The following is a 13,551-nucleotide window of genomic DNA, read 5'->3' as shown; positions in this document are numbered from 1 at the left end:
GTTTCCGAAGAGACTAGATTTTAGACTACCTAAAAGGTGCTCTATTTTGTGGTGGAGGTGGTCTAGACGGTGTAGACGCAATTTTGGTGGATTGGGCACGACGTGTGTATGTGGATGACATTGTGATTCATTCATGCATGGGAAAATCCCTCTGAAATATACACAAATCATGTCACTGAACGGATTATAATAATAATCATTTTAAAAACAATTTAATGCACTCTTGCCCGAGGGAAGAGGAGGAGATGTGAAGGGGTGTCACCATTTGACAACAGCATGCATGGGATAAAAATCCAATGAATTATTGTGTAAATCGATTGATTGAATGATTTATAATCATTGCAATTTTACAATCTTTCAATAGAATGCTGTGTAACGATGCATGATCAATCCCCCTGAATTATTCTAAAATTAAAAAAAAAAATCATTGAATTAATTATAATATTGGATGGATGGATCATTTTTAATTTAATATATACAATTTTAATAGCACTGTGAGGAGGCGGCCTACATTTGACAACAGTCCAATTGAATCACTTTTATTATACAATAATGTATGAATTAATGTAAATCTATCAATCAAATTAAAAACAATCTGCATAAACCAGTTAATTAGACTCAGAAACGTTTGAATGGCACAACACAACTATGATCTTCAAAGCATGCGCACGTCGCATCGAGTGATGCGGGATAACGCTAGGACTGGCCGGGACTCAGCTGGTTCAGTCCCACTGTGGCGCACAGGGGCACAAATACCCCGTTACGCCCAATTCTACGTGCGCAATGTGTAGCAAACGACTATAAGACACAAAACTCCACCCAGGCGCACATTTAGACAGCACACTGTGCCAAGGCCGCGCCCGAACACCAAAATAGGGCCCTAAATGTCCACAACAGTGGACAACCTGTTGCAGACATTTAGGAACAGGTTGAGTTTCAGGACGATATAGCTAGCATATGGCCTGTATAAGCCAAACTCACGGGTTGGTCTTGCTGAGGCAGAAGAATGCGCTGCCGTCTGGGATGGGAAGAACTTTTTCCTTTGGTGGAGCCAGGTCAGCCATCTTCAACTGCACGCCGCCATCTAATGGGAGGCAACAAAGACTCTGTGTGCTATATCATCAGGATGAGAAATGGATAATGGCATCATATTGTTTGACGTCATCTCGCTGGCTTTGCCTCCTGGATGTTCTTCCAGTCTCACTCTATGACAGGGATCTCAAATGGGTGTACTTGAAGACACTTCAGGGGGCACATGAAATTTTAACAAGGTTTCTTCAAGTATCAGCAATTCTCATTCAGCGCTATATAAAAATATGAATATATGAATATGAAAAATATGAAAAATACCAACTCAAACTCTTGTTTAAATGACTTTAAGTATATATTAATCGAATAACTTTTAAAATGTACATGTTTATTTCTTGAAATTCTTTTTTGTAAAACTTTAACAAATGCTTTAGGGAACTCCCACTGGCATTGGCGGGTCTTGAGAAGTTAAATAAAAACTTAATAATTCTACTTCTCTCAAATTGAGTCTGATGTCTATAGTGGGCTAAATAAGTTGTCTACAACCACCAGTCCGCAACCCGGTATAGATACGCAAACAAACTGGTACCTGGCCGCGTGGGCCGCACCCGAAATGATGTTTTGGAACTGTTTTAGTTTAACAGTTCATTCATTTGTGCTTGGTTTGGCTTGATCTTTGTTTTTTGGCGCTGCTTCGGGCCGCTGTTGGTATTACATTTTGTAGTGAGAAGGACATGAAAGGCACAGCACGGAGAACCATTGCTCTATGACATCATCTCACCATCATCGCCTTCCGGAAGCTCCTCCTCTTCTTCGTACTCGGTGTCCTCATCAATGTCCACCTTATGCACACAAGGTTGAGAAGTGTAAAAAGGAGCCAGGTGAAATCACAGTTGCCAGCATCATCATCACCTTCGCGTCCTTCTCCTCCACCTCTTCCTCCGCTTCCTCTGTTTTTTTCCTGCATAGCGGACAAGGAAAGCAGCAAATTGTCATCCTCGCTTCCAGCTGGTCACGGCCTGCCGTTTCCGCCTCTACTTACTCTTTCGCCTTGTCATCACCATCCCCGCCGGCTAAATTGTCCACAGCAATGGCCAAGAAGACGTTGAGCAGGATGTCTGAGGCTTGTTAAGGACATGCGGGGTTTTTCCTGGTTCAAATTCAGGCAGAGATCTGCCCGAGTATTTCCTGGTTCAAAACAGGATTTTTCTTGTAACGTATTGACATGTTTATTATTAGTCATGGAACCCACTCCTTCGGCAATGCTACTTTGGAGTTCCCCGGGGTTATTCTCTTGGTGTTCTGTGATTGTGCATTGAAGAGAACATGGCTAAGGATACAGTTTCCGCAAATGAAGAGGATGACAAAGTAGATGCAGACAATCATTCCCGGAAAGACGGGGCCGCCGTATGCCATGATGCCGTCGTACATCACCACGTTCCAGTCCTCGCCTGTCAGGATCTACAAAGTGCATTTACACACACAGGAATAATGAAATGTGTGAATCTGCATTGCAAATGCTTTGTGTACGTTTGGGGGGAGTGGAAGGGATTTCTTTCCATGGTATATTCAGGGGATTTTATTTCTTTAGCACTTTGAGTTGCATTTTTGTGAAAGAAAAATGCTATATTAATAAAGTTTGATTGAAAGAGGTAAAAATAAAAATCAATTTTGAGGGGAAGTCAACCCCAAATGTTTTAAAAATGACACTGTATATAATAATAATAATACTTCTCCTTCAACTAGCGAATGTTTCAATCCATAACTATAAAATCCAAAGACGGATAACCTACATGAACTTCACCGTCAAGCTAACTGATAGCTGATCCAACCTGAACTCAGCTTCATGCCGGTAATGTGTTCACTTGAGAAGAAAATCAAACAAAAGATGATGAATATGAATTAATGGACATGAGCGCGCTTACCTGGAAGCAGGTGAGCAGCGCCTGAGGAAAGGCGTCGAAGGTGCTACGCTTAGTCTGGGTCTCGTCGAAATTGAACTTTCCGCCAAACAGCTGCATGCCCAGCAGAGCGAATATGATGAGGAAGAGGAAGAGGAGCAGCAGTAGTGAGGCGATGGACTTCATGGAGTTGAGCAGAGAGGCCACCAGGTTGGACAGAGCTGTCCAATGACTGCTCGGAGGAGATCGTGGTCAGCAGTGGTGGGAAGTTACAAAAAGGAGTTTGATGCAAGTAAACGTAGCTTCTCCTCACCGCGTGACCTTAAAGATACGCAACAGGCGGACACAACGCAGCACAGAGATTCCCAGCGGTGGCATGATTTCCAGCTCCACCAGGATGGTCTCCATAATACCGCCGCACACCACGAAGCAGTCGAAGCGGTTGAAGAACGCCACAAAGTAATGCGCCAGGCCCAGACTGTACATCTTCAGCAGCATCTCCACCGTGAACAGTGACAGCAGGACCTTGTTGGCGATATCTGCAAACAGCATCGTATCACACGAACTAATCCGCACATGGTCACGTGCACGAACACACACAAACACACACGTCGGAACCTGCACGCACATGGTATCGCGCTGATTTCGCAACAGGTATGGGGACACTCAAATTGTAACACACACACACATGGTCATGCAAGCATAGTAACACACAAAGAGTACACGAGTTAGAGTCAGGTTGACTTCCACGGTAACACTGACGTGGTCACTCACATATGTATCGTGGTAAAAAATCACAGTTAACACATACAAAGCAACATGCAAATAAGCGCTGCAAATAATGATTATTTTGACTCATTCAAAGCCGATGATGACGACAGATGTCAAAGATATATTTTAACACATATTACGTTGGTCTATACAGTACCAAAGAATGCCTAACTCTGGTAACAGACATTCTGCAACAGTGATGGTCATATAGGCAGTCTCACACACTCTTGGGTAATACCCACACGAGCACTTCCTGCACACGCATCATTTGAACTCCGTCGTAAAGACACCCTCAGTTGGAACTTTGAAAGAGCTAGGGCGGCGGCCGTACCCTGCACCTGCGTCAGCCAATCAGGTTGGTTGTAATGCTCGGAGGCGCTGAGGGATGTGTTGAGGAAGACGAGCAGCAGGACCAGCCAATAGAAGGTCACCGATTTGACGGCGGTTCGACAATTCCTGCGACATACTCGGTTCCAGCGCCGCAAAGTCCGACTGGATCCGTAAAGGTCACAACGAATCAGCGTGAGGTCACCTGGTCAACCCGCCTCAACGGCCAATTCCAACTCACCAGCAGCTGATCTTCATCAGTCGAGCGCTGAAACGAAACAAAGGGGAATTAACTGTGAAGCTAACAGTGTAATTTCATCATGTGCGTCTGTATTACCAGCAGGCCTGGCAGCAGTTGGTGTGTTCTTCATCAATGTTTTCCGTGTTCTCAGATGCAGTTTCACTGGCGGGAAGACTTGCTGAGGGAAACACAAGACAGACTCATGTGACCGTTTACATCAATTTGGCAAGTGGTTGATGAAAGGGTTTTTTTAGAAGTGTATGTTTGTTGGAAGGAGTGTATGTGCGTATGCATGTGTGTCTCACCATGTGTTTCATTAGAATGACTGAACCATCCAAATTTCCCCCTCTTCTTGTCTGACAGATCACCCAGAGATGGACCTAGACGCACAAACACACAGGATCATCTTAATAATCTTCTCGCACACATGCCAAAACACACGCAGAGACACACACACTCACGTGTGTTTCCATCCTCATCCAGCTCGTCCATGTCCTCAGCCTGAGTTATCCAGTCCATGTATCCGCAAAGGTCCTCCTCCATCTGCTGCTTCTCGCGGAGCTTCTGGAAATCTCCACGGGCCTTTGCCTTCTCCCTCTCCTTGCTGAACTCTCTGCGCCATAAACACAACACCACTCACTCATGGCTTGGCAATAATAATGGTATGATAACTAAAGATAGAGCCATATGGTTTTTTTTTCAGGTTCATGAGTGATTGTTTAGGGTCAAAGTGGCCGTTATTCATTTTCAGTACAAGGAAAATATTGGTGCCAAAAATGAAATCAAAATATTATCTCCTAGTTGTCTTGGAATGTCTTTAAAACTATGTCTATTGAATAATGTAATAAATAAAATCATGGAAACACAAAGTTCAGGGAGCTCTCAGCATTGTCATCATTATCATCAAATGTTGCAAAACTTAAAAAAAAAAAAACTGTGGTAAGTAGCTCATTGATTTTTTTTTTTTTTTAGTAAATACCATTATTCAAAATTTAAAAATACCGGTAAATAAAACGTTAAACTTTTTATTATTGTTTTTATTAAAAAAAATAAAGGTGTGCACTACAGAGAGTTTAGAGGGTCAGCAGCAAATTTAAATGAATAGTCCCCTGAAATGAAACCAGTTTTAAATGGATCTGTTATCAACTGTCAAATTTGCTGAATATTGTTGATAGTCTGTCCATCTCTAATGATAATGTAACAATTACAGAGAAAAAAAAAATACACCATTCACAGAAGAGTAACAAAAATGCAGGAAAAATACAACAACAGAAGTGGACTAATTAAGCTTCATTAATGTAAAAGTAACAACAATAAGACAATAGCAATGTGTCACCAACGTAATAACAGGACAAAACAGTAACAATGACTTAAAGGGACAGTGTGTAAGCCTTAGACCGTTTTTCATTCTAAAAGAATAAATTAAATGAATGTAAATTTCAAAAATGTGCAAATGAATATGTTCTTAATGACCAACATAATCATAGGTCTAGTTATTATTAAATGATCTTACATGAGGGGTGGCACTTCTCCAGAGGCGGCCATGCTTGTTATAGCTACGGACAATGGTAAATGCAGCACCTGCAGCACCTCCTGCTGTCCGTATTGAAAAACAGTCTAAATCTTACACACTGCCCCTTTAAGAGTAATGTACGGTGACATTTAACTGAGAAATTTCCTGACCCGCTGAGGACACCAAGAACCAGGTTGAGAACGAAGAAAGATCCAAAAATGACCAAACTGACGAAATAGACCCACGGCAGCTCAAAGCCGATGGCGTCGTTCATCTGGCCGCATGAGCGGACGAGGAAGGCGGCCATGACGGTGGGGCATAAAATGAGACAGAAGGGGGCCATCAGCAACAGAATTCATTACCTCTCACATACAATACTGAAACCCTCTCATTTACACTACTGAAATGTCTCACACGTAATAGGCTCACATACTAAAAGATGAGAAAAAAAAGAGAAAAAAAAGAAATAAGTAGTATTGAACATTAGTTTTCAGTTTAAAATTCAGTGTTGTGGTTGTAAAAGTTTCTTTCGTGTGTGCATTTGAGAGTGTTTCAGTAGTGTTTGAGAAGTAATCTCTAATTGCTGATGGCTCCTTGAAGCAATATAGCAGTGGTTCAGTATAGCGTGAGTGAATGTTTTAATAGTGCGTGTGAATGAAAACAATACTAATGTGTGCGAGAGCATTTCAGTAGTGTATATGATAGGGTTTCAGTAATGTTTATGACCGTTCATACACATAGACTAATTGTTTGGTAGTCTCTCACCCAGTAGAGGACATCAGTCCAACCCTCCATGGTAATGCACTGGAACACCGTCAACATGGCGAAGAAGAAGTTGTCGAAATTAGTGATTCCACCGTTGGGCCCGTCCCAGCGCCCGCGACACTCTGAGCCGTTCACCGTGCACTGCCGTCCATGACCCGCAAAGGCGCACGGCACAGGGTCGTCCTCCACGTATGTGTCTGCGGCCAAAAATACTTTAAGTTGAGTGGTTCTTTGCCAGGGTAATATTAGTAATGAATCATGTTTAATAGTGGTAATAATTGGTCTCGCTTAATCACAGGTTTTAACTTTTTTTATTTTCCACCACATAGTATCAACTTCAGCAGAACGCCATCTTTAAATCATAGTTAATCGCAAAATAAGGGCGCTAAGAAACGAATATTTAATTATGCAGTATTGTATGAAACAGCAAGTGTTCGGGTCGGGAGTTAGCCGCTAATCAATGGTATTGAGTTCCCGACAGCTGTTGCTTCCCGTTCTGTTTTTACTTTTTTTTAGTGTGTGGCCATAAGCTTGTATGTACGTAAATCACTCTTCATGCTGAAGGAAGAAGATGTACCTTAAAACTGCATTTTGTGTTATGTTTTGGGATGTTGTTAGAGTTTTTGATTCCGTTCATGTCTTGCGTTCGAGTTTGTTCTTAGTTCATGTTTCTGTGTGGCACTCTTGTGTAAGTATCTTGTTAGTGTGATTACTTCCCCCTCCCTGGTCATCCTGATTCCTTTGTGTCTGCCAATCTGCTCCCTGTTCCAATTGTCTCTTCTCCAGGTGTTCTTTCCTGACTCATCAGTTTGACTTGTATTTATTTAGTTAGTCCTTTCTTTCAGTCAGTGTCGGATTATTGTCATGTTTACCCGCCTGCCTGTCTTTGTAGTTCACGCTCTCCTGTTTTTCCCCCGTCCCGGTTCCGGTTAGCTGTTTTGTTTAATGAAAACATGGCTTTCTGCATTTCCTCCCTGCCTCTGAGCTACCCTGCACTTGGGTCCACAATGCCCTCGTCCACGCTGAACACTGACATTTTGAGGTCTGTTTTTTCATGGTCTGTAAAATATGGCGATATCCTACCTAGTATTGTACTTTACGCTGTGTTCATAAATTTTAAATGGCAATCATTTATCTTTTTAGTTCAACCTTATTGTTGTTTTTAATGGGCAAAAGTGAAAACAATAAAGAAGACAATGTTTTATTTTGAAATTTATGCATGTATTTATCTGTGTTTGCACACCTTATGTTTAATCTTCCTTAAGATCGAAAGTTGATGTGTTGCCTACCACTTTCTATGTAGTAGCAAGTTCTGTGCATACGTCCAATGAAGAGCTCTAGGCCAATGATGGCATATATGATGATCACAAAGAGGACCAGCAGAGCAATGTGGAGCAGCGGAACCATGGCCTTCATGATGGAATTCAACACGATCTGCAGACCTATCACACACCCGCGTCAATGCATGTGAAATGATATGGCCACCAAAGACCCCGTCACTGAACGCACTCACTGGGAACGCCGGAAACAAGCCTGAGAGGCCGCAAGACGCGGAAGGCGCGCAGAGCTTTGACGTCCAGACCTCCAGGTTTGCCCGGCATGTGGTGGGTGCTCGCCTGTTCACCAGACTTGTGCGTCATGGTCTCCAGGACGACACTGAACAACCTGATGCAGAGAGAGGAGGTGACATCATTAGACCACAGCAACAACAAAGATTCCGATGGCGTGAACGGCGGTTCCTGACACATTTGGACAAATCAGGTGAGACAGGAAGCGATGCTTCATATTCACTCAGCCTGGACTAAACTGAAGTAGACCCTGAGGGTCGTATTTAACAAGCTGACAACAAACTCAACTCATTTTAAAAGATTGTGGCAGCTTGACACATGAGAACGGTAGAGGATCAGGTTGATAACTTGCAAATAAAACAACAACAATGTAACAGCAACAAAATATTATATGTACAGTAAACTAAACTAACAAAAGCGCAACAATTATGCCAAATCAATCAATCACAACATAAGAAAATGGTGCAATAGCAATGACTAACACATTAGCGTAACAGTATTAAGCCATTAAGGTAACAACAATTGAACTAAATGGAAAATTAACCATGACAATAAAGTCGCAAAAATGTAAGAATAGAAGAAAAGCAAAGACAAAATAACAGCAGCGATTCAACAATAACACAATGACAGCAATGTAACAATAACCGAAATGACCCATGGATAAAAATGACGAAAATAGCATAAAAATGATGTGACAATATTAAAACACTTTATAAAAATAACACAAACACAATATAAAATAATGTAAACCCATGGCAATGACATAATGTACTTTTATAATATAGTAACTACAGCATAACAAGCCGTAACATAAAAATAACAAACAATAACATAACATTAAAATACCATCATGAAAATAATTACAATAATGTAACAAAATGGAAATGAGGCAAACATAATACAATGAAGCAACAATAACGAAACATAAACACAACAGCAAAACAATAGTGTAAAAACAACATGAGAACAATGTGACCATAATGAAAAAATAAGAATATCAACAATGATGCAATAATGTTACATTGGCTTAGCAATAACACATCAACTATCAAACAAGAACAAATGCACTAAAATTGAAAAAGTCATTTCAAACTTCAGCGCGAACAAAATGGCGAGTCTTACAATTGTTTAATTTTGAATGCTCAAATGCTAATCTTTATGCCCATACAGTAAAAAACAACTTGGGTCCGGAATCCACAAATGGCAGAGGAGGGGGAGGAGCTAAGTGATTCGCTGAGGAGTCATGGACAGACAACGATGCAACTTCACGAAACGAGTGGACGGCGGCCATTTGTCCTGCGGCCTCCATGACAACAGCCTTCATCACGAGCCCGAGGATGCGCAGCGAGGTCAACGTTGACCAAACGTTGCGAGCACCAGCGAGAGCCTCCGCCAAGACGAGCCGAGCGTTACGCACGCTCGTAACAACGACGCTGAATCACAGCAAAAGTGGCAGCGCCGCGGGCCTCCGCTGGGACACCCAAGCAACAAGAACGTCAGCTCACGTTTGCCTCCACTCAAACACTTCAGCGCCGCGCCGCTGCACTGCAGCCACTGACACTCAATCCGTTGACCCGGTGGTTAAAACGGATACGTCCGATTATACCTGTTATAAATTCGACTATACCTGTTACAAATGATAATAAACGTGAAACTGATGTATCAGTAATGAAAACATTATGCAACAATTGCAACAAAAAACAGCAAATTCACAACGACACGATAATGTCACATTTCAACTTTATGGGAGAGACGGGCGGGCTGTGCTCAAAATAATTTCATATGAAGATGACAACAAAAAAACCAAATCAAAAACTGCATATAATGTAACAACCCACAAAAAATAGAAATGAACTCAGTACAAAAGACTTAACAACAGACTCGAGGAAAACTCAGGAATCAAACGCACAAAGACAATAAGGAACTGAAAGCAACAACCACATCAACTTTGATCGTAAGCCAAGAAAAACTGAAAGAAAACGGTAAACATACTCAAGACTGACGAGACAACAAGGAACACCTTGGCATGACACAATATGTGCAGCGAGCTGATTGACAGATATAAGTAATGCAGGTTAACAACTGGACGCGATCAAACTATCAAGACTGACACAAGGGGAACAGAAACATGAACTTAAAAAGATGAACAAGAGCCCACCCAGAACCACTCCAACCCAGAGCTCGAAAAGACAAAATAAAAAAACAACAAACGCCAAGAACAGAAAACCCAGAGACCGATCCCGCAAAAAAAAAGACACATTACACACATTACAGTAAGACGATAATAACACAGGAACGACTTCTGATTTCAATAACATTAAAATGTAAATGTTGTACAATAATGTAGACAGGCACAACCCCAGGGATTTTCTTCTCTATCGAGGTAAAGGGGAGCTTGACCGAGACAAGGGGGTCAGGGGAAAATGATTTCACATATTTTAGAAAATCAAATAAAATCTTGGAGGGATATACAGGGACTACACATGGATCATAACAGAATTGGGGGACATTTCACATCCCATGCTTCAAATTTTAAATAATCCACGTACAAAATACTAAAGGTTTCTGAGTAAATTTACTTGTCCTGAAACCAAACCTAAAAAGAGCAAAGAACGTTTGAAAATAGTTTAAAAAAAAAAAAAAAAACGTCTGGAGTATCTTGTCCCACATCAGATAATGACCAAATTGAATCTAAAATGAATCAATTCAATGGAATTTCAAATTCAATACATTATTTTTTGGTATTATTTCTTTCATTTCTGTCTCTTGCAACTGTGGGAACATTTGTTTTAATAAACCTAACATTTGAAATGATCATTATTATTCATTATTATTCATGCACCGTGTGTCCCACAACATGCACGCAAGCCTGTTTCCATAACCTTTTTGCATGGGAGAAGATGAAGAAAGCAGACTTGACATCGTTTTCACTCTACCTCATGCAACCCTGTTACGCACAATATCAGCATAAACAATGATTCTTTTTTTCTTTTTCTTTCTTATTTACATAACTGAGTTTGTTCAGTAACAGCTCGCTAAACAAGGCAACATTAGCACAGATTTGCAACCCTGTTACTGTGAATGGACTACATTTATCCGTATATTAAATCATGAAATCAAATTATTTATCCGTAAGCTGAATTAATCGAGCCTATGATAGCTGACTGCCTATTATTGATGAATATGTAGCAGCAAATCAGAGAAGTGAAGGTTTATTTCACCAAAATTTTGAAGCTCAAATGTCCTTAAATTTTGGAATGACCCATATATAAAGCACCATCCCTGAAACTAGCAATTAAAGAAGTACGAACGCATTTAACAATATATGGAAAATGTACACAGTAACAAAAAAATGTAACAACAGAAAAGATGTAACAGTTACTCAATATCATAACAATAACGCAGCAGTGTGAGCTAAGCTTACCCGACGATGACAATAACAAAGTCCAGAAGGTTCCAGCCATTGCGGATGTAAGAACTCGGGTGCATGACCAGACCGTAAGCCAGTATCTTCAGGAAGGTTTCCACAGTGAAGATGATGAGGAAGACGTACTCCACTTGTTCCTAGTGGAAAAAACAACAAGTCCCCGGTGGTGTAAACTGAACTCAAAGTGTTGAAATGTCCTCACTTGTGTCTAAATGGCCTCTCTTTGGACAAAAAAAGTCCTACATACGATATGTCATCACTACATATCAAAAATATCTCCAATGTATGTCCAAAGACCTCATTTTGGAGTGTGTCCTCATGCTATATCTAAAAATCTCATTTTGCATCCAAATGTCCCCACTTGGCAAATGGCTCGCTCGCCATGTCTGAATGTCTCCAGTGTGTAACTGGATGTCCTAATTTTGCGTCTGAAATCAGAGCGATACATCTGCAACGAAGTCAAAGTGTAAGCAAGTGTTTAGCTTTAGCTTGGGATGGGCGTAGACTAGCTTCGTCCAAGGTGTGTATTATGTGAGAGTCGTGGAGTGTACAGGTCACCAGGTCGTGGTTGGTGGAGTTGGAATCGTCCTCAGGAAAGGGTTTGGACACTCCCAGTGCGACACAGTTGGCAAAGATGGCTAAAAGGATGAAGATGTCAAAGGGTCTGAGCTCAGGAACTCAGGAAAAATAACTGGATGCTAATGTTTGACATTCATGCTAGGAATTAGGTTTCATCGAGGTGGTATAGTGGGAACTGGAAGTGATGTCGTTAGCATGCTAACACTTAGCTAACTGATAAAGAGGATACTTCCACTCAACAATGGAGAGTGCGGCACGTCTAATCGGGTTGTTGAGCTTCAGGCAGAACAGCGCCCGGGGAGCTCGCTGGACTTGATTGGTTCCTTGGACCTGAACCAGAGATGACATCATCACTTTACACGTCATTTCTTTGGGCGCTGTCTCAGAAACACACACGCACAGTTTTTTTTCTAGGCTTATCCTATGAACGCTAGACGCTGTTCTTGCGTTTTTGTTTTTTTTTCGCTCCCCGATTCCTCGTGGTTTTCTTTTCTCATCCAAGATCTCCGGGACTTTCTTAGCGAATAAAGACAGGCCTTTCCGTCATGTCTAACTCTGTTGGTCATTGTATTTGTATGTTTCTTGGACGGTTCAAGCATGTTGAGTGAAGTTCCGTTGCCCAGTACTTGTGCAAAAAAACAATAAAGAAAGCTTGACTGAGAAGTGCTTCTGCTACCATGTGTTCTCACCTGTTTCTTTGCGTGTTGTCCTTTCCTACGTTGCGTTCCTGTGGAACTGGTGGTAGAGTGGAGGGTGTCTGTCCTAGTCATTCGCACTCCCTGGTCCTCACCTTCCAGCTCCTCATCCCACTCCCCGCTGCCTCCCTTCTCTTCCCCTCCGCCGCCACCTCCTCCTCCGTCCTCCTCTCCACCCTCCTCGCCCTCACCGCCCCCATCTTCGCCGTCCACAGCGTTGGCATAGCCATTACGTGCCGTGCCTGGTAATGGAGTCAGGGTTGTTGGATGCAAAGGGTATAGTAGAAAAAAAAGTCATTGGTAAAATTTCGATGAGTGAATTGTCCGTTGTTGTTTCAATTTTGTCTCAGCAAAACATTTTCATCGCATCCTACCTAGCCCATTTAAAAGTGTACTATGCAGTAGACATTTATTTTTGGTCTATATCGCTTGATATATCCTAGTGTGCTCAATATACTTCTTACCACGTTCCACAAACATGCACGCTACCCTCATTGAAGACTCGGGCATGAATTTGCGTGACTGCTTGTTTGTCCATACATGCCCGAGATTGGCTGGCAACAAGTCCAGGGTGTACTCCACCTCTTACCCTAAGTCGGCTGGGATAGGCTCCAGATCATCCATAACCCGAACCAAGATAAAGCGCTACAGAAAAAATGAAAGGAATGCTGATGACAAGACGAAGGTGACGGGAACAGACCAACATTGTAGTGAACAGCTGTGACCTAGATCTGT

General features: G+C 41.8%; 1 protein-coding gene across 2 annotated transcripts in view; it reads right to left on the bottom strand.

The window, feature by feature from the left end:
• The window catches only part of cacna1fb (calcium voltage-gated channel subunit alpha1 Fb), a 35,656-nt gene that overhangs the window by 16,249 nt on the left and 5,856 nt on the right, over positions 1–13,551 (bottom strand). For both annotated transcript variants that reach the window (XM_088409049.1, XM_088409050.1), the window contains exons 2-21: positions 12,811–13,058; positions 12,351–12,451; positions 12,101–12,206; positions 11,540–11,679; positions 8,061–8,212; positions 7,837–7,989; positions 6,548–6,744; positions 5,953–6,056; positions 4,731–4,882; positions 4,575–4,649; positions 4,366–4,447; positions 4,270–4,296; positions 4,033–4,193; positions 3,244–3,469; positions 2,955–3,162; positions 2,370–2,490; positions 2,072–2,147; positions 1,942–1,990; positions 1,811–1,871; positions 982–1,084 (exon numbers count right to left, since the gene is read on the bottom strand). In XM_088409049.1, coding sequence (XP_088265175.1) covers positions 982–1,084; positions 1,811–1,871; positions 1,942–1,990; positions 2,072–2,147; positions 2,370–2,490; positions 2,955–3,162; positions 3,244–3,469; positions 4,033–4,193; positions 4,270–4,296; positions 4,366–4,447; positions 4,575–4,649; positions 4,731–4,882; positions 5,953–6,056; positions 6,548–6,744; positions 7,837–7,989; positions 8,061–8,212; positions 11,540–11,679; positions 12,101–12,206; positions 12,351–12,451; positions 12,811–13,058 — 2,542 coding nt within the window. The remainder of the gene's footprint in view (positions 1–981; positions 1,085–1,810; positions 1,872–1,941; positions 1,991–2,071; positions 2,148–2,369; positions 2,491–2,954; positions 3,163–3,243; positions 3,470–4,032; positions 4,194–4,269; positions 4,297–4,365; positions 4,448–4,574; positions 4,650–4,730; positions 4,883–5,952; positions 6,057–6,547; positions 6,745–7,836; positions 7,990–8,060; positions 8,213–11,539; positions 11,680–12,100; positions 12,207–12,350; positions 12,452–12,810; positions 13,059–13,551) is intronic.

Source organism: Hippichthys cyanospilos, chromosome 2 (genome assembly GCF_059441005.1).
Source record: "Hippichthys cyanospilos isolate Australia breed blue-spotted pipefish chromosome 2, RoL_Hcya_1.0, whole genome shotgun sequence".
Lineage (NCBI taxonomy): Eukaryota > Metazoa > Chordata > Actinopteri > Syngnathiformes > Syngnathidae > Hippichthys > Hippichthys cyanospilos.
The sequence above is the reverse complement of the archived record's forward strand: the minus strand, read 5'-3'. Positions and strand labels throughout refer to the sequence as shown.